This window comes from Sinocyclocheilus rhinocerous, unplaced genomic scaffold, assembly GCF_001515625.1.
Source record: "Sinocyclocheilus rhinocerous isolate Xijiao unplaced genomic scaffold, SAMN03320098_v1.1 scaffold1467, whole genome shotgun sequence".
In the NCBI taxonomy this organism is placed as follows: Eukaryota; Metazoa; Chordata; class Actinopteri; order Cypriniformes; family Cyprinidae; genus Sinocyclocheilus; species Sinocyclocheilus rhinocerous.
The window spans coordinates 436,660-457,272 of record NW_015647960.1 but is presented as its reverse complement, the minus strand read 5'-3'; the positions used below and the strand labels follow the sequence as shown (position 1 = coordinate 457,272).

At 39.6% G+C, this 20,613-nt stretch overlaps 1 protein-coding gene across 1 annotated transcript; it reads right to left on the bottom strand.

Annotated features, from left to right (window-relative positions):
- Positions 1-4,151: 4,151 nt before the first annotated feature.
- mex3b (mex-3 RNA binding family member B) lies at positions 4,152-7,233 on the bottom strand. Its single transcript, XM_016513993.1, has 2 exons — positions 6,695-7,233; positions 4,152-6,013 (listed from the first exon to the last, which is right to left on the bottom strand). The coding sequence occupies exons 1-2, from the start codon at positions 6,924-6,926 to the stop codon at positions 4,635-4,637; spliced, it is 1,611 nt and encodes a 536-aa protein (XP_016369479.1). The 5' UTR covers positions 6,927-7,233; the 3' UTR covers positions 4,152-4,634.
- Positions 7,234-20,613: the final 13,380 nt, after the last annotated feature.

Sequence of the window (20,613 nt, the reverse complement as noted above, 5' to 3'; positions counted from 1 at the left end):
TCTCACTTTTTCTTGTAATTGCGAATTTATACCACACAATTCTGAGAGCTCAGAATTGCGAATCTCATAATTGAAAGCTCAGAATGCTCAGAATTGCGAGATATTAGTGCAGAATTGCGAAGAAAAAAAATTAAAAAGTCAGAATTGTGAGATACAAACATTTCCAAGTTTATTCTGAGTTTGTATCTCACAATTCTTTTTCATCAGTATTCTGACTTTTTTCTTTTTTTCTTGAGTTTAGATTTCACAATTCTGACTTTTCTTTTTCAAATAATATCTCGCAATTCAGACTTTGTTTCCCCCAATTCTGAAAAAAAATAAAGAAATAAAATAAAAATCAGAATTGCAAGATATAAACTCAGATTTGGGAGATATAAAAGCAGAATTGCGGAAAAAGTCAAAATTGTGATACATAAACTCAGAATTCTGACTTTTTTCTAGCAATTGCAAGTTTAGATCTCACAATTCTTACTTTTTTTGTCAAAATTCTCAGTATATCTCAGTAATTCTCCCTTTTTTCTTGCAATTGTGAATTTATATCTTGCAATTCTTATATCTTGAAAAAGCTCAGAATTGAGATATAAGCGCAGAATTGCGATAAAAGTCAGAATTGCGATATTCATAATACTCAGATATATACGTTTTATTCAGAATTCGGACTTTTTTTCCTCGCAATTCCAAGTTTACATCTCAAAATTCTTACTTTCATTTCTCAGAATTCTGACCCAAATGAGTTCTCACAATTTAGACTTTTCTCTTGCAATTCTGAGTTTACATCTCGCAGTTCTGACCAGAAAAAAAGTCTGAATTGTGAGATGAGAAGTCACGATTCTCTTTTTTTTATCACGTGCTAGAAACAAGCTTCCATACGAGCATGACGCAATGCATTACATGTGCACAGTTTCCTTATTCAGAAGTTTGTTCATTGTTTTCATTGGCCAGTTAACACAGAAGTTTCATTTCGCGGGTAATGTTGTACGATCCCCAGAGGCTTATTGCAGCCATCTGAATACTTTCCCCATCAGTTAATCACTTTCATAGTCGTGACCAATTGCTCTTTTGATTCCGTAGGCTTTGCGGGGACTTTAAACGGTAATTTCGGGACAATTAAGTTGTTATAGTCGACAGTCGGTGGATGTATAGGCTCATCAGCACGGTATGTTGATGATGGAGGGCTGTTAGCAGGAATAGCTGTGTCTGGCGCTCTCACAGGGGATGTGAGATGGTGCACGCTGACAGAAATCCTGGATGCTAGTTAGCAAGCAGCAGTGCACTGTCAGGTGGCAGGAGTCAAATCAAATGAGAGCCAAGCCACTCCAGCGCACAATGACAACCACTGTGTCTCATGAATTAAAGATGACTGTATTACTAGAGGGAGGAGACAGAGCAGGAGAAGCACCGGCCGAGACAAAGACGGATCAATCTCTTGCTCTTATACTTCTTTGTGGGCCACAAGCTTGAGTAATAAATGCAAGCGGGGTTTTTTTTGGCCAGATGCGACACACCAAACGGCGGACTGGAGCGCTGCTAAATCTAAAGGCTTAAATTGGCGATTTAAAAATAGATAATGACCTCCTTCCTACAAATCGCCACCGTCACATCCAGCTAAGGCTGCTAGGAGACACAGACACCCCAGACATTTGCTCCCAATCTCAGTTTCCTACTTAGATCCAGCAGTTTGATTAGCTAGGGGAGCAAAGGGCTGGGTATATGATGTACTTGGAGATATTTTATTGGAATTCTGGATGTTTCCAGGATATGAATACTTTAAAAAAAAAATGACAAAAAGTGTTAAAAAGAAAACCAAAAAGAAAAAAAGTTACAAAAGAAAACATCGTTTTAAACCAAACTAAAACCTATCAAAATAACATAATAAATAATATATAATAACCTTTTTTGTAAACACTTTTTAGGTTGGCAGTAATAAAAAGCTAAAGAAACTATTTTAAACCAAACGGACACCTATCATAATATATACTAATAATATACATAAACATAATAACATGATACATTTATCATGATTAATTTTAACCTCCTATTTTTTAGGTTGACTAGCAGTGTTAAATAGCTAAAGAAAACATTGTTCAAACTAACACACACATATATATACATACATATATATATATATATTATTCTATTGGTTGGTTGATATCTAAATTGATTGGTTGGTATCTAAATTGATAATACACAATGAATCGTAAAAATATAATACATTTATGATGTAAATTTATGATGCATTTATGATACGACTAAGTTAATGACTAACTTAACCCCTTTTTTTGTAAAAAAAAGAAAACCTTTTGTAGGTTGGTTGTAAGTTTAAAAAAATATTAAAACCCCTTTTAAAACAAACTAACACCTATGATAATAATATTAATAGTATACATAATCAGAATTATATGATAAATGTATATGATGTATATTTTTGTATAAATGATAATATGATTAATTCTAACCCATATTTACCCGTCTTAAATGATGGTTTAAGCTTCATCTTTCATTTAAATAAACAGCAGGGGGCTCATCAGCTAATCTTAATTTAATATTCCATGTGCCAACCAACCCATCACTATGAAGGAAAAACATTCGGATTATTGTGCCAGCACCCACTTCTGACCCAAAAATGCTACTCTGTACCAACCAACTCCATTCTCCCTTACACATAATACAAAATACCAACGCTGGGACCAGGCCGACAAAATATTTGCTTCCTGTATTTATTCCCGTCTTGTTAAGAAGTCAAGCTGTGAACCCAACAAAGGGCATGTGTTCTGAATTTAGGTCTAACACTTGTCAGCTCTTTTCTGCGAGCGCTGGGATTGTTTCCTAACAGTACGGTTTATGAGGGCTGGTTTGTGAAGCCAGCATTTGGATGTTTCCATTTTAAACTGATCATTAAGGCCTGTTTGCCATGCATTTATTATCTACAACCAGGGAATATTCTGTCAGTCTTTCCACAAAAAAACCCACATGACACTGCAAATGCTGCTGGAAAGAATTAACGTTAAAAAAGCAGCATTGGGAAACAAGGAAAACATAAAGATGTACACTACCTAATGACTAAAAAGCTGACATCAACGTAACCCCTGACCCTGATGTGTCTCACACAGTTTGAAAAACCATAAGAAGTGTATTTTAACCTGTCAGACGCCATATTAATTACATCACTACACGAGTAAAAGCCAAACGTGCATTTCTTCATCACTGCAGCGGTTTTAAAGCCCTAATATGATCTCAATGCAACATATGATGCTGTATTACGAAAGCAAGCAGTGTTTTTTTTTTTTTTTCGAAAGGTCTTCTAAGAAACTTTCCAGCAAAAGGAATTTGAAGCTGCAAGCATAAAAAACACAGTACAGATGTTTCTATAATAAGCGAAGCAACACTTCTCGTTCATGTACCATTTTATTGGACTTATATAGAAATACTTAAAAAAAACATGAAGTAGCACCATTACTTAAGTTTTACTTTATCATGTAGAACTTTAAATGTCAGAAAAATAAAACTCTTGATACATTTTCAAATCTTGTTTCAGCAAATATAATATTAGTATTTGACCACGAGGTTAAAGGCCTTTTATCATAAAATAAAATATACTTTGTTCTTAAACTTTGCTCAATAAAGTACATTTACGCTCAAGTAACTTCACCTACATATACATAAACAAGTGGTAAACAAACGTATTAAAATAGAAATCCTAAAGCTATAGTGGCGCAACAGAACAGAACTCTGTGATACCCACTGGAATCTAATTCATACAAATTTTTAGAAAGCTTAAACGGTTCCTTTTTCTCTGAACGTACTAAGTTTTATACATTTTGACATTTTGTAATAATATAGAATAAAATATGCTTTATATTACTGAATAGAAAATATGCTGGGTGAAACGGATTCAAAAGACATTTTTTGCTGAACCTAGAAACCCTCCAACCCAACAGAATACTGTCCGATGCAAAAGCACATTTCGTGGTCTGAATCGCCATCCGCATTTCGAGTGATATTAAAATAATACAGTGTTCGTTGCCGCAAGGCCATACTAAAAAATAAAAAGATATTTGAACCCAGCTACAAAAAAAGTTCACTGAACTTAAATTAAAATATCTGTAAACATCTTTGCGATACGAAATATAATCTTTCAAGTCTACATATATATATATATATATATATATATATATATATATATGTAGGATATGTTTATGTCGTTCTCCCTCAAACGAGTTCCATTGTGTAAGCTGCAGTATCTCCATCGCTGTAAGTCTTTGTGTGTGTGTCTGTCAGACAGGAAGCAGTCCAGATTCCCCGAACTCCAGGTCTGCTACCAGTACATTCGATCAACGGAATCGAAAGGCCCGCTTATGCTAACAGTCGACGAACTGACTAAGGTACCTGTCCTTACTTCATTAACGCTTGCTTGTTTACAGTTGACTAAAACTATTGATTACTAGGCTTTAATATTTAAAACATGCATTAGATGTTGAAAATATTTGTCCCGAGCTACAGTACATTATGAACAATTACACCAGAAATGGTTGTCCCTTTTTGGATACTGCAGCTCTACATACATATGTATATACACGTACAATAACACACGTTATTAGGCTCTCACGAAGTCACGGAGGGCGCGTGGACGCCCTTTAGGAAAATATACGTATAGCCTGAGTAACCGCAGCATGGCAGATGGGGCATTTGGGCTCGTTCCTCTCGCAGATGCGGTTGGCACACTCCATGCAGAACAGGTTGTGGCCGCAGGGAACCAAGGCCGCGATCACCTCGCTCTCGAAGCACACCGAGCAGTCCCGGCTGCCCTTGCGGCTCGTCCCGGATGAGGACGAAGAGGACGACGAGGAGGACGAGGAGATGGACGAGTCGGAGGGAACGCCGGGGTGATGGGATCCCGGAAGCGCCGGGGAGTAGCCGGGGAAGCTGAGGGTGCCTCCACCCGTGTCGCTGCGCACCCGGCGCGCCAACGGGTGCTCGGCCGCGCCGTTGGCTTGGTGCAGTGGTGGGGACGGCCTGGGCTGGCTGGTGCATCCCACCCCGTTGGCTCTACGCTGGCCCGCCAGCAGCCCGTTGGCATTCATGGAAGAACTGGCGGGGAAAATGGGCGACGAGGCCGAGGTGCCTTTGGCGGCGCGCTCGTACTGCGACCACATCAGGCCCGGTGGTGCCGGAGGGGGGTCGAATCCCGGCGACTGATCAAAGGTCAGATCAGTGCAATCGGGCGAGATCACCTCGCCGCCGTAGACAAATCCATTGGCGTTGGCGTTCATGTTGATGTTGTTGTTGTTGTTGTTGTTGCCGTTGCTGGAGGCAGTGTAGCTGAGGGCGGGGCTGGGCGGGCTGTAATCGGCCAGCCGGGAGCTGCTGTTGTTGCCGCCAAAGTATGAGTCGGTAGAGGCACTCCCCAGAGAGCTGGAGCTGTCGTTGCGGTAGTTAGAGAAAGGCTTGCGACCCGAGGTGGGCGTGACACTGGAGCTCGGCTTGCTCCACAGGCTGGCGTTCCCGTGCAGGTCGAAGCCCACGTCAGTGCCGTTGGCGTGGAAGTCGTTCTCGTCGGTGAACTCGATCAGGCCGCCCGTGCGCATGGAGATGTGTGCTTCGATCTCCTCCCTGGCCCGGTCCACGTTCTCCGGCATGCCCGTCACCTCAAACACGGGCTCTTTGTCCCGGCTGGGCGTGACGATGTAGGTGTGCGTCTGCTGCTGGATGCGCTTGATGGTGGCCCCCTTGGGTCCGACCACCAGTCCCACCACGCGATAGGGCACCCGCACCTGAATGGTGGTCTGACCGGGCAGGTTGGGCGGCCCAGGCACCGTGGCGTTCCCATTCAGGCTGCTGTTTTTGTTCCGCGAGGCTCGGATCATGGAGAAGTGCTCCGCCGCTGAGATGATCTCCCTCCGAGCCATGGCTACATCCTCTCGCCTGCCTGTCACAACAAAGACCGGCTCCTCTCCCCGCACCGGAGTTTTGATATACGTATTGGTCTTTGCTCGCAGGGCTTTAATTTTGCAACCTACAATTACGACAAATCAAAAAGCAAAAATAAGTCAAAACAAACGCAATCTGGCACAAAACAAAAAGATGCAGATGCTGGTCTAAGGGGGACAACAATTTCGCCTCCCTTTTTTTTTTTTGGTGCAGCATAAATTCAAACCACATGCTGGGCTACTTGACATACAGGGTCAAAAATAGCACAGAGGGGAAAAAAAATTCATGCTGAATTCAGGATTTTCCAAAGAGTCTGACCCAACGCAAGTTACGCAACGCTCTAATCATACTGTCGACAACTTGCTTTGTCACTTCCATACATCTCAGATAACCTACAGAACATGTTGTCACCTAGATCCAGGCTATATAATGGTGTTTTCCTGGTTAAGGAAGTCTATTCCCAATAGGCTATAAAGGGAGTGTAAACAAAGTCCACTGAGACAAAGAAAGAAAGAGCCGCTGCCTGAAGAAAATGGCACTTCGCTCTTGATATACAGGAATGTCGTGTATTTAAGATGATGACACATTAAAGGTAGATATGCATGGGTTGTGTCAGCGCTCCCTTGCTTGCTTTTGTTTGGTCGGACATAAGGAGGACAGTGCAGTTGAAAATAGGTTATAACCTACATCCCCCATGCAAATGACTACACATGCTACAATTACAGCATGCACGCAATTTTTTGAAGAGGGAAATGACGATGATTACCTTGTCTGCCGACGATTTCAGCAACATGCTCGGAGCTGGGAACGGGAACGCATTCGGTCATGTTCACGCTCTTTTTCCTGGGCTCGTTGTCATACAGGGAATTTTCATCGTTATCCAGTCCGAGCAGCGAGAGCTGGTCCAGGGCGATCTGCAGGGCTCTTTGGTCATCCAGGGCGTCCCCCTGCCCGCCGCTGCCGCTCCGCTCCATGTCGGCGAACAGCGAACTAGGCATCTTGGATGGGTCTGGAAACAAAGAGGGAAAACTTACAGGAGGAGGGTGGGATTGAGCTGGGAACGACTGGTTTAAAAAGCTCCACGGGTGCGGATTCAATGTGCGTCCTTGTTCCTCGTGTCCAAATAACAGTAATAAAAAAAAAAATCAGTGCAGTCCCGAAGCGTGGAATAAGCGTTATTCCCGGAGACTGGAATGCCGGCGGTGGCGATATTCCCCTTTTCGTGTGCGCACCCCTCCCTTGCAGCTCGTTTCTGTTCGCTGTCTGACTCGCTGCAGCCAGACGCGGCACTACCGGAGAATATGTGCGCATGACGTCACCCCCAGTCTGACTGGGCAGGGACGGTGCGGAGCTCGAAACTCGGTTGCGATTTGCATGCGCCGCGCTGATTGGACGGATTCTGGACCGAGACCGAGTTCAGCCACAGCTCGGCGCGGCCCCGCCCTTTTCTTTTGTGGTCTTATTAAAAAGCAACATAGCACATTTTATATGAATTACAGTTATTGTTTAACATTCTCGTGTTAATGACTCTACACTCAACAGTCTGCTTAAGACGCACGTTAATAAAGAGCGGTTGGTTAACACAACTCGGTCTATTCTGAGGTGTAAGTTAGTGAGTCTATTGTTTAGCATCATTGTCTTCTGTGAGGTCTTTGTGGGTATAGATTTGCTTTACTTTGCCCCCCCCCCCCAAAAAAACGACTCTACATTGAAAATGTGCAGATTCGGGTAGTAGAACAGTAAACCAGCATCTTTTTTTATTTTTTATTTTTTGGGGGGGCCTTTTTTATTATTAACCCCTAGGTGGCTTCACTCAAGAACAAAAGTTTTAAGCATAAATAAATGAACAGCATTTTGTTAAAGATCTTTCTACATGGTTTGGTTGCCATCATGTTAGCATCACATGGCCAAAGCATAAATCAAGCAAACATAGCAATATCCATTGTCATGATATGTGCAAGGCATCTATCCAGGCTAATAGGTGCCAATGAATCCAAATGCACTGCAATTATTGGGAGCCAGCTAAACGTAAACAAAACCTTCTTTGTGCACCTTCAGTATTAGTCAAGCCCCTTATAATAATAATTTGCATTTAGAGTATATTAGCTGCTTAAGTTTGCATCTAATTTAGATTCTGCAAAACAATCTATCATTATTTTTATTTTTCTCTAAGTGACCTTTACATGTGCTGTTCAAAAGCCTCAATGAAGGACAACATGTCAAGACATGCACTCTCTTTGTCTGAGCACGCCTTTAATAATGTGTTTGTGATGTGACGCCCTCTCTCTCTCTCTCTCTCTCTCTCTCTCTCTCTCTCTCTCTCTGAAATACGTTTAGCATCCATTCACATTTTGGTTACAGCGTGCTTATAAAGTGAGCCAGCACATTTGTATAATTGTATGCATTTATTCAAAACACGCTAAGTCCCTGTCCAAATGACACCAGCCTCTCCTCCCCTCCACTCTCACAAGCAACTTTCAAGTGATTGTGTTAAATCATCTAATTTCCTTGAGATGTCATCATGCTTACACCTCGGTCAGTAACATTCGGCTGAAAATACATAAAAACAGAACATTTGATAAAGCCACTTATGAGATGTGAATTTGTAAAACTGATAACCCCTTTTATACAGTCTTGTTTTTTTTGTGGATTCCTGATTACCAATGCCAAAACAAGCTTCATAATAATCTATTATTGTCTTGTTAGCAAAATGAGTCAGTAACAAACCCAAACAATGCATTTTCTTCACAATTCCAAATCAATTTATTTACGAGTGTGTGCGTGCGAGGAGATGTCTAATCAATATTTCATCCCATCCACAAATATTGGCATAGACACAGTTAATGGCCGGTTAGCTATTAACAATACTCTCAAGCACTCTGCCGTTGGCCGGTATGTTAAAGAGCATGATGGAAGTGCTTATTGGTGATCTCCCAATGGATCCCAAAGCATCTACAGGCAAATGTGCCTTTTGTGGCCCGAGCGGGAAGACGGGATGGGGGCAGGGAAATCTGCTTCTTTTTACACAAAGAAAATTTCAAACCAATTCAGAGGCATTGAAACGAGAAGCACTTTCTTTGTCACCTCACTCCTGAGGAACAATAGGTATGCTAATATTAACTGCCCCCAAACCTGAGAATTTGAGTCAGGGGCTTTTTTTTTTTTGCTGTTGTTAATATTCACCCTTTTTTTATTCTACGCCCCTTCTTTTTTTTTAGTTTAGCACTAGCTAGCTCAGAATCTAAGCTTAAGAGCTGCATTGAGAAACATCTGTAGGTGGGAATTATGCTAAAGCCACATGTAGCCTTATTTCTACGCTTTTTAGCTTCAGAGTCACTTTGGTTTGTGATTTGCATAGTTATAGAGCTTATTCTATGCTGTAATGTGAAATCACAATACACTGGAAAACACTGACAGAGCACTACAATATATGAGTTTATTTATTTACATGTTGACTACTTTTCAATATTCACATGTATTATCGTGTTCCATATGTATTTAACACTGGACTGCATGGGATAAAGTTGACTGAAAGATATCTGAAAGATATCACATTGCATGTCCAATGCCAATCAATCACATTTACAGACTGTGGAGAACAAAGGCTCAGGAGCAGCCTCTGTACATGCTGGCTTCATTTCTACTCTCTCTCTCTCTCTCTCACACACACACACACACACACACCCACACAGAGCCAGTGGTCGAAAGCCTGTTTAAAAACCACCACTTCGCATGTCTTTCCAGATCCGTTTCAAAAGTGGGCATGATTGATGTCCTCTCTGCTGCCCAGATGGAGTGACAGATGGAAGATCATTGTCATGACATGACTTTTACGAGGACATCTTTTTCCTGTTAAACTCGTTTTATGACAGCTCACACATTTTATTGCATCCCAAGAAATAAGAATACTTATTTAAAAAGATGTGATGGTTCCTCTTTCTCTATATAAATGTAAAATACTGTATGTATATCCAGACTGGATAAGCATAATGAATACAATATATATATATATATATGTATTAAGTCTTTAATTAAGTCTCCTGAGCAAGGAAAGAGCAACCTCTGAGCAACAAAACACCCCTCTGGCTGTGTCACATTTTATGCCTTGCATATGATCTCCCAAGCATGCCAGACAAAGTATAACCTGCATCCTTTCGACTAGCACTTTGATGAATCAGGGTTTTCTATAAGTTCGACTCAGTCTTAGTTCATTTAAGGTTCTTAGGTGATCTCAGGTCAGTGCGAATAAGCAAAGCGCTAATGTCTAGCGTGGAATAGACATGGTGTAGGTCATCCCTGCTTATTTTTCCACATGTCCACCTTTGGCAGTGTGAAGAGGCCGCTTTAACGCATGCAATATTTGCTGTTTTGCATTAGGAGTTAACCAGCTGCGTAGCCGCGATTACCCGGCTGCTCTTTAATGAGAAGAATGAGAGGGGCTTAGCTTGGCATGACCCAGACCTGTCTGAGTGCAGCGTGCGGCCAAGAGCTAGCTAATAAGCCACCAGTCCCTAATGTCTGGGTGGAAAAAAATAACAACGGGAACAAAGACAGGGAGGGAGGGATGGCATGGACAGAAATGAGAGAAGAGAGGTCACAGATGACAGACTCTGACATCATCTGTTGGTTTGTTCTGGATGCATGTATTGCACATGCATTCATTTCCTTCCATTCATGCACTTGTTTTTAAGCAAACGACTGCATAAACCCCACCTCTCTCTCTCTCTCTGTCTGCACAGAACACGGACGCATGGTGGTGTTGCATAATTGAATATGCTTTGTGCAGCTCCACATCACTGCACATCACTTCTTCTGTTACGGCGGCATTCTCAACACAAGCCGCTCAGTTCATTTCCAAATCAGAAACAGTGATGTGTTCAAATACGCAACAGTGCATTACGTAGGTGAAAAGGTAAAGTAGGCCAGTGCTGCAGTGGTGCAGTGTGTGTCTTTGCACTGGCCCATCCCTTCGCAGACTGCTACCCGCACTGACACACTGAACTCAAGTGCCACTGATTCGCCTCCTCCCATTGGCTGCCTGCCAGACGCCTGGAGAAGAAGCATGCAGCAGAGTAGAGCGCAGCGGCAGGACAGCTGGGGCTGCTCCCCCACAATGCACCACTCCCACCCAGGCCCTCCTAATCCATTCTGCCTCTGCACTCGGCCCCTCCCGCCTGCAGCGCCGCCGCAGAACCCTTCGGATGCTGTACAACCCTCTGCGTCTGACTATTCTCAGCCAGGATGAGGGAAGCCTGCGCCTATTGCATTAAATAATAAACGTTAAGTGCGAAAAGCATCAGCTCATCAATATTTAGCAGTCTGGATGCATGGCAGTTTATGTAAAAATGACATTGTTCTGAAAATGAACACACATTAGGCAAGGTTGTCTGAAAGGATTTAAATAAAGAAATGAAAGGGAACAAGGAAGCAGAAAGTAAAACAGCAAAAGAACTGGATTTCATTGTAATACATTTGATGTGCAAATAATTAAAGGAGGCACACATTCTGTTGTATCAGTCGTATGCCTAATATTCTGAAAACGACTGTTTGTGTTTCTTGTCTTGTCATATTCAATTATGAATTATATGAATCACATATCATGACTCACACAAATCATAGTCTGCATTTTCAATTCAAAACAGTGATAAAAAGTTGAGTAGTTTGCATCACTGGATATTATTGAGTGCTGAAGGGATGATTTTTCTAGACCAGAACCCAGAAACAAGTTGCATTTTAGCACTTCCAGTTTCATCGTCCTGAATTGGTTGAATGGGTAAAATAAGGTCTGTGGTGAACACGAGCTCAAGAAGTTTTCACGTTTTATTCTACAGCATAAAATACATCAGTAATACTCTCTAAACCAGGGGTCACCAAACACGGTCCTGGAGGGCCGGTGTCCTGCAGAGTTTAGCTCCAACTCTAATCAAACCTGAACCAGCTAATCAAGGTCTAACTAGGCATACTTGAAACTTCCAGGCAGGTGTGTTGAGGCAAGTTGGAGCTAAACTCACCGGCCCTCCAGGACCGAGTTTGGTGGCCCCTGCTCTAAAGCTTTTACTTGTCTTTAAAAAGGAGGTTGACTAAATGGCACTACAAAGGTTGTCGGATATTAAACATCATCACGCCAAACAGGAAAACGCATCTACTCACTAGTCCACTTTTACAGTTGGGTTTTCTAATCACACTCTTGCAAACTATTCTGACTCTAATGAATAAAGACTGAGAGAGTTGTCAGAAGCTTTATACTGTAATTTGTTTCTAGCCTATACGTTTATCTTTTCACTTCTGGCAGTTGTATTTAGGCTTGAAAATTCATAAGTTGTGTTCATTTGTGAAGATCATCCTGATGAACAAAACGCGTAAGAATCATAATCTAGACCTTATTTTCTTCAATAATTCTTATTTATTTATTTAAAAAATCCTGATGGTTTTATGTCGAGAGAACCAGGGTGACAGTAACTTCTGGGTTGGCCTACAAAAATGTGTCAACACTGCAGCACTCAACTGTTACTCCTTTAACATTTCTATCATAGAAATTGTCAAAATATATCTTACCTTACACTCTTTCATTGTTAAAACTGAAGCATTCGGCTTGAATTCTCGCTCAGATTCTGTAAACCATAAGAACCGCCTTCTTTGATTTGATTGGCCATCTCAATCATTTTGACATTGATGAGTGCTGATGGACAGGTGAGGCAGACAAACCTAAAAATGCAACTTTTAAAACTTTTAGTCATCCTAGCAACAAACAAAGCAGCATCAAATAGTATCGGATATTGGTGGGACAATGTGGCCCTATCTGATTATTGGTGGTTATGGCCCTGGAAGACGGAAATGAAGAATGGGCCGGTTGGGCGTCCATGCCCAGTGGTGAGCTGGTTAATTGTGCTATTAATTAGCGAAGGGAAGCTGTGCTGCTTTTGTAGGGAGGTCAGCGGGTAAAGATGCTCACCGTGCCAGCTTCCAGTGCCCAGGATGAGACTGGCGACAAAAGGCATCCAACTCAACCCTAAACAACAGAAGAAACTAGGGCTTTCAGACAGGTCTGTCTCACAGAAACAACGAAAATAGACCTGCTACTACAGCCCTGATGGATCACTTTAAATGAAGCAGGAAGAAGGAAGGGATGCAACAATCATCATCACTCACCGTGAGGCTGCAGGAGACAAATGCGACTCATTCCCAGACAAACACACAGCATTAGAAGTGTCTTCATGCTAACACGTTGTGTTTGCACCTTGTTAAATGTGGTAAAAAGTAATGCACACCTTCTTTGCATTGCACAGTAAACTTATCCTGATACATTTTCACTCATCACATATCGGAAACAGTAATGTGAGTCAGTAGGGCAAAGTTCATGGCTCATCCTGCCAGCTTTGTTTAGGAGCGTCAACTTTCCTTTAACGCATAATAAACAAATCAAGTGGGATCTCAACAGCAGCCTTTCCTAAACTACTTTTTAAAGCAAGACTACTTATTTGTAACCACAGCTTTGAGGCGGGTTTTCCTTTCGTTGAGGAGGCTGATTAGCTGTGAGGCATGCTCTTCTAGCTTTTTTCCCTTAATCAAGCAATTGCATAAATAAATACCATGTTGTATATGGTCTTTTTTCATTCGGCATGGAATTGGGTCAACCACACACATTAACCAGTTTTGTTTTTTCCTCAGTCTCTGCATATTTCCTCTCTCTCTCTCTCTCTCTCTCTCTCTCTCTCTCAGTGCAGATGCACTGCAGTTTAGCAGCAGCTGGATTCAGTTGAGAAGTAATAGAAATACTGTGCTTACACAAGGTAGAGGTGAAGTTTTGTTTTTGAAGAACTGTTTTTAGGGAGTGTCTTGAGTAGAGTTGGGAAATGAAATTTGAGGTTACATCCCTTAAAGATCTCAAAATTAAATTTTTGTAGCTTTTAGTACATACATTTTAGCTTTGTGGCCAGTTCTATATGCTAATGCACTCCTAAAAGTTGACATTTGATTTAGCACATAGTGCATGCAGTTTTTCTTTAGGAAATGGACCAAAAATACTGACTTACCCTTTACTAAACAGATTTTTGTCCACCATATGCTTTCTAGAAAAAGGAAAAAATACAATGATTAAAAGTTTGGCACTATTGATAGTTCTTAAACATCAACAACAAACATACAGCGCAAGAAGTGTAGCCAGATTTACTGTTTTAGCACATAGTGGATGCAGTTTGTCTTTTGGGAAATGAACCGAATATTCTGACTTATACTGTACTAAAGTTTTGTCCATCAAATGCTTTCTAGAAAAGTAAATAATGCGGGGGGGAAAAAGATTAAAAGTGTGGTACCGTTTATGGTCCTTCAATGTCAATAGCAAAGATACAGCACAAGCAGTGTAGTCCGATTCACAGATGAATGACTTATGAGTCTGTTCTTTTTTATGAGACTCAGAAATCAGATCAGCATATTTTCCAAAACAATATCCAAAGGCTCTTCATTATTTTTTTTTAATTCTTCTGCTGCAATGACAAAGTCAAAAAAAATAAATAAATAAAACATTCACATTTTTTAATGACTAATGCATTTAAATGACTTTTCAAGTATTTGTCATCACATGATACAGTTGTTCTTGTTCAATTATTTATTTATTTTTTACTTACAAGTAACAAAATAAGGTCACAAATAATGTTTTATTACTATTGTTATTTTTCTTTTAGCATTTGACATTCTAAAATTCTATTTATTATAGAAATGTTGTTTACTTTTAAATCCTTTTGAAGCATTTCCATGACTTCATTGGTTCAAGAAATAATACTTTTAAAATTTCCTCATTCAGCTTTTCCAAGACCATGTGAATCCTGGTTCTTAAATAAAATTGGCAGTTGTTAAGGAAACAAATTAAAATAAGAAAAAAATATGTTAGTTTACATCTTGAATTTTTGGGGGGCATTTTAGCTTTATTTTAAAGCGTTAAACTGCAAATCATTACTTTTTTCATGTCAAGCTCAACATGAAGTGCATTTTAGGCTTGTGTTGTGAGACTTGCTACTTGAATTAAAATATGTAAACATAAACAGTGTTGTTTTATTTAGCTACCATCTTTGAAAAGTTCTAAAAAAAAATCATTAATGCAATCATTAAGGAGTCAGAATTGGCATCAGAATTCCGTACGATTCCCGTCCCTAGTCTTAAGGAGGTCCAGACGAACAGGAATCAGATTTGAAGTTCCATTGACTCCAGGCTGCATTGATTGCTGCTTGGAAGGCGGCCAGGCCTGAGGCAGCGGCAGTAACAGCAGTAAAGCGAGACTGACTCCCTCTCTCTCTCTCTCTCTCAGTGCAGGATCGAGGAAGAGCTCTCTCTGAATGCAAGCCCTGTTCTCAACTTGTGGGTCATTCCTCCAGAGCTCTGCTATCTGATCACAAACAGAGTAACTGGCTCCCATACAACCTAAATCAAATCCAAAGAAACCTCTGGCTGATGTGGAAGAAACATCTTTTGTTTTGTCAATTTGACAAAATTCGTTACCCCCACAAGCATACGCATATATATCCCAGCCTCTGATCTGAACACGATCTTACTGACATGAAACACATCGGGTTCCAGAGGCTCCAGAAATGACATGCTAACAGGCCCTGTGACGGTTTGCCTAGCCGGTTGTTGCTGTTTGATGTGCAGGGAATGTGAACGCCGCAGTACTCACAGACACCGGAAGGGGGAGCTCGACACGACTGCCAAACAAAGACATGTATGCAGTTCAGCAGTGCTGTGTGGACTCGCTCATCCATCAGTACAAACTGTGTTCAGCATGACTGAAGAACCAGGAAAAAACTTCTCACAGATGAGCCGCTATATCCACAGTCCCACACCGCCACTCATCACGCTCATCTTCACCATATGAAAGCAGAGGACAAAACACAGCGTTACATAACAATTCCCTCCATTACTACGAGACTTCTAATATCTGAAGGGTCACAAACAGTTTACTTACAGATCTATAGCAACACTGAAAAAAATATTTTCCTAATCAGTATTTTTGTCATGTTTTCCTTTACAAATATCTAAACATCCTTAAAACAAGATAGAAGGATCATGTGACACTGAAGACTGGAGAAAATTCAGCTTTGCATCACAGGAATCAATTGCATTTTAAAATATGTTTTTATAAAAAAACATTTATTTTAAATTGTAATATTATTCCACAATTGTACTTTTTTTACTGTTTTTTTCGTCAAATACATGCAGCCTTGGTGTGTATAAGAGACTTCTTTCAAAAACAACTTGAATGGTGTTTAAAGGTGTTTTTTTATTGAAAAGAGAAAATAATTATATGATTATTTGCATATGGATGCTTGTGTATTTAATTGGATTATATGGAAATAGGTATTACCACATGATGATTTAAAGGGGTCATATGATGTTGCTAAAAATAACATTATTTTGTGTGGACCAGTCTTAACTTTTATTAAGAATATCTCTTTGGGTTTGAGACTTTAGTCTTTGCAACTTTACAGATCTTCTTTATGCACCAAGAGCTTGTAACACTCCAAAGAGAAAGGAAAACTTGAAAATCGCATCATATGACCCCTTTAATACATGAAGCATTGTTTTATTGAATTCTTGACAAAATATACCATATAGTGATATATGCAGATATGGAGGTATAAAATAACTTATATTAAAAAGGTATAAAATTACTCACATTTTTTTCACAATGCTCTCCCCGACTTGTCAGTATATCAGTTGAATTCTTCAAATGACTAATAACTAAATGGTGCATTTGTCAGACTGAATGACGGGAAGAGGGTGGGTGGTCAGAGTGAAGTATTTCTCTTTAGAGGTTTAATATATACAGTGGGTACGGAAAGTATTCAGACCCCCTTAAATTTTTCACTCTTTGTTATATTGCAGCCATTTGCTAAAATCATTTAAGTTAATTTTTTTTCCTCATTAATGTACACACAGCACCCCATATTGACAGAAAAACACAGAATTGTTGACATTGAACCCTTTAATATGCTGATTTGCTGCTTAAAAAATGTTTCATCATTATTATCAATGTTGCAAACAGTTGTGCTGCTTAATATTTTTGTGGAAATTATGATTATTTGATAAATAGACATTTTAAAATAACAGCATTTATTTGAAATATTTTTTTTTTTTAACATTATAAATGTCTTTACTGTCACCTTTGATCAATTGAATGTGTCTGTGTTAAACAAAATTATTAATTTCTTTAAAAAAAAGTTACAAATATTTATGCTAGTTTACTATGATAATGTCTGCATTGCACCAACATTGAGAATGATTATGAATTGGCACATTTCAGAACTCATCAAAGCTGACTGAGGTTGTGCAAGTAGCGTTTGCACTTTTATAGTTGTGTAGAGGATATTTCGAGTCTTATGGTGAAAATTAGACTTCAAATAATCCCAGAGAGAAGCTGTCGTGTTGTTCTACTGACGAGAAACATGCACATTCTCTCAGGAGTGCATGTAATACAGCGTGTGTGGCCGTTTTTAAATCAATATGCCAGTTTGCAGGCCCTGACTTTGAAGTGGTACTCATGATGAATCAGGCATTGGAACAAATGATGTTGTGAATCAGACAGGAAATAAATGTTTGAGGGTCACAATTCTGCGCTTGCCTCATCTGCCATTAAGTATCATCATTACTGTTCCTAGCAATGAAAAAACATGCAGCATGGAGGTAATAGTTAGAAAAGGCCATGTTAACGCTTCACTGGCTAAAAGGTTGTGTAAAATTGACTGAGATATTCAAAGTACTAGCAAAACGTTAGTTGTTCTTCTAATTTGACATTTTGGTCAAAACAGAATTGCTGACCTGGACAAACTAGGACAGTTATTCTGTATCATATCTCATCTCATATTCTTTATTTACTTTAGGTTTATACTAGCCCACAGAAAAAGCCACATTTGACTTTGCTGTTTATCAAATGAAAATGTATAAAGCTGCATTTTATTTCTTACAAGTTATTTATTGCAAATGCAATTAATTTTAACCTGCCTTAATCCCACAATGCAATGCAGCCAACCTTCCATTTTCACTGTAGCAAATAAACAAGAAGTGATAATCACACATTTTAAACAAATAGTTTACCCCCCCCCCCAAAAAAGACAATATGCTGAAAATGTACTCACTCTCAGGCCATCAGAGGTGTAGATGAGCTTGTTTCTTCATCGGAACAAACTTAGGGAAATTTAGCATTACATTACATTGCAGTGAATGGGTGCCGTCAGAATGAGAGTCCAAACAGCTGATAAAAACATCACTAATAATCCACACCTCTCCAGTCCATCAATTAACATCTTGTGAAGCGAAAAACTGTGTGTTTGTAAGAAACTAATCCATCATTAAGATGTTTTAACTTTCTATACAAAATATTGCTTTCTCCAGTGAAAAAGCTGTCTTGCCTGAATCAGGAGAGAAATATGCACAGATCACGCACAGTTTAGAAGTGAAAACAGTCCAAAACTGTTCTAAACAAATATGTGGGTGGATTTTGACAAAAGGAGATGGACTTCTTAACTGAAGAAAGCGTTATACGGATTATAGGCTCATTTTACTGACTCTCATTTTGGACTGAAGCGACGGCTTAATGTTAAAATGTCTTAATGATGGATTTGAACATGCTATTCACTTCACAAGGAATTAATTGACCAAAACTGTTCTAAACAAATATGTGGGTGGATTTTGACAAAAGGAGATGGACTTCTTAACTGAAGAAAGCGTTATACGGATTATAGGCTCATTTTACTGACTCTCATTTTGGACTGAAGCGACGGCTTAATGTTAAAATGTCTTGATGGATTTGAACATGCTATTCACTTCACAAGGAATTAATTGATGAGTGGTATGGATTACTTGTGGATTATTGTAATGTTTTTATCAGCTGTTTGGACTCTCGTTCTGACGGCACCCATTCATTGCAGAGGATTCATTGGTGAGCAAGTGATGTAATGCTACATTTATCCAAATCTGTTCTGATGAAGAAACAAACTCATCTACATCTTGGATGGCCTGAGGGTGAGTACATTTTCAGCAACTTTTTATTTCTGGGTGAACTACTCTTTTAACATTTGATCAGTCTGTCAAAAATGAAAGCAAAAACTTGCTGCATTAAACATGCAATATACTGAGATCATGATGTGACAACAATGTAGTATTGCTGAATCTTGCATAATGTTTTACAGTACATACTATTTTTATTTTTCCAAGTATGCAGTACACTTGCATGCAGTATGCTTTATATGCATCAAAGTAAGGTTAAGTAAAACTTATACTAACTACGGCATCTAAAGTTTACACATAGATACTACAATGACTAAGAAAACTTTTAGGAAGCAACATAATACAAATGCTAAAACAGAGAAACCATTTAAAAATGTGCCAAAACAATATACAGAAGAACAATTGGGACTGACAAGCTGTGTTTAACAATGCACTCGCTCTTTTTGTTTTCACACCATGGAGGGTAAAATTATTCAGTAATGTAAAACTGTGTTGGATGAATAAAAGTTAATTCCAAAATACACAATTTGGCATTTAATCTTTCATAAGCTCTGGGGAAGATGGTGTGGGGGAGTCGCTTCGGTCCAAAAAAATCCATAGACAGGATGGGGATACGGCATTATTTTCCTCTATCGCTCTGTTTTGCATTCGCTCACTCTCTCTTTGTGCTATTTGACCAAGTGCTGCGTGTGAGAGTTTGTGTGGGTGGACGGGCCGGATCCATCAGTGAGACAGGTCTGTCTGTCTCTCTCTCTCTCTCTCTCTCTGCATGAGTGCAGGTGTGTTTTCAGTTGAGATGTTGAGTTCTCTGTGTGTACTGGAGTGTGGTAATTGAGCGCAGTCTTGCTGGGACTCGGCCCAGATGGAAAAATCTCAGAAAGGAGGAAAGATAGAAGTCCATATAAAGCTCTATGGCACTTTCCTCAAATAGGGTTTAAAAGAGGGTCTGAAACTCAAAAAAAAGAAAAAAAATTTATATATATATATATATATTTTTTTTTTTTTTTTTGAAAGAAAGAAAGAAAGAAGTCCATATTGGCACAGAATTCATCATTATAAAGCTTTATGGTACTTTCCTCAAATAGAGTTTAAAAGAGGATATATATATCCTGTCAATCAAAAGGCGGCGGGAAAACGTGTCAAACTGCGTGTCAGACTGTGTGTGAAGAAAACCTCTCTGTTGAATTTAGGGCTGTCAAAATTAGTGTGACAATAATGCATAAACACTTAAAAATAGCGACATTAAGGCAGGCTCTATTTGACCCTATATGAATCACCCATAGTTCAAACCAGGGTTGCCAGATCCACAGTTTTTCTCTCCACCAAACATTATTTACATTATTCTATCACGCAATTAAAACAATGAATGCCATTTTGATGCATTTAAATGTGACAGATCGCGGTAGCACCTCAGTTCAAGCAGCAGTGAGTCTCTTCCACTTAAGTTATAGCACAAAATAAACATGAATGAACATCAGACGGTATGTTGAAAGATACAGTAGGCCTATAGCTTACCAAAAGGTATCATGTCTACTGTAATCGCTCAATCAGTGTTTCAAACATGGAAAGATGCCAGCAAAACAGATTGTGACAGATTTACCTCAGCAAAGTTATTCACCGTTCATAGTTCATTAAATCAACACTAAAGAGGAGCTGTTTTACTTATATGTGTATGTTTGAATAAATCTG

Bases quoted from the DNA above. Each gene is read 5' to 3' on its own strand.
- mex3b (XM_016513993.1), bottom strand. From the start codon at position 6,926: ATGCCTAGTTCGCTGTTCGCCGACATGGAGCGGAGCGGCAGCGGCGGG. The intron at 6,014-6,694 runs GTAATCATCGTC...TCGTAATTGTAG, and splicing joins TGAAATCGTCGGCAGACAAG to GTTGCAAAATTAAAGCCCTG.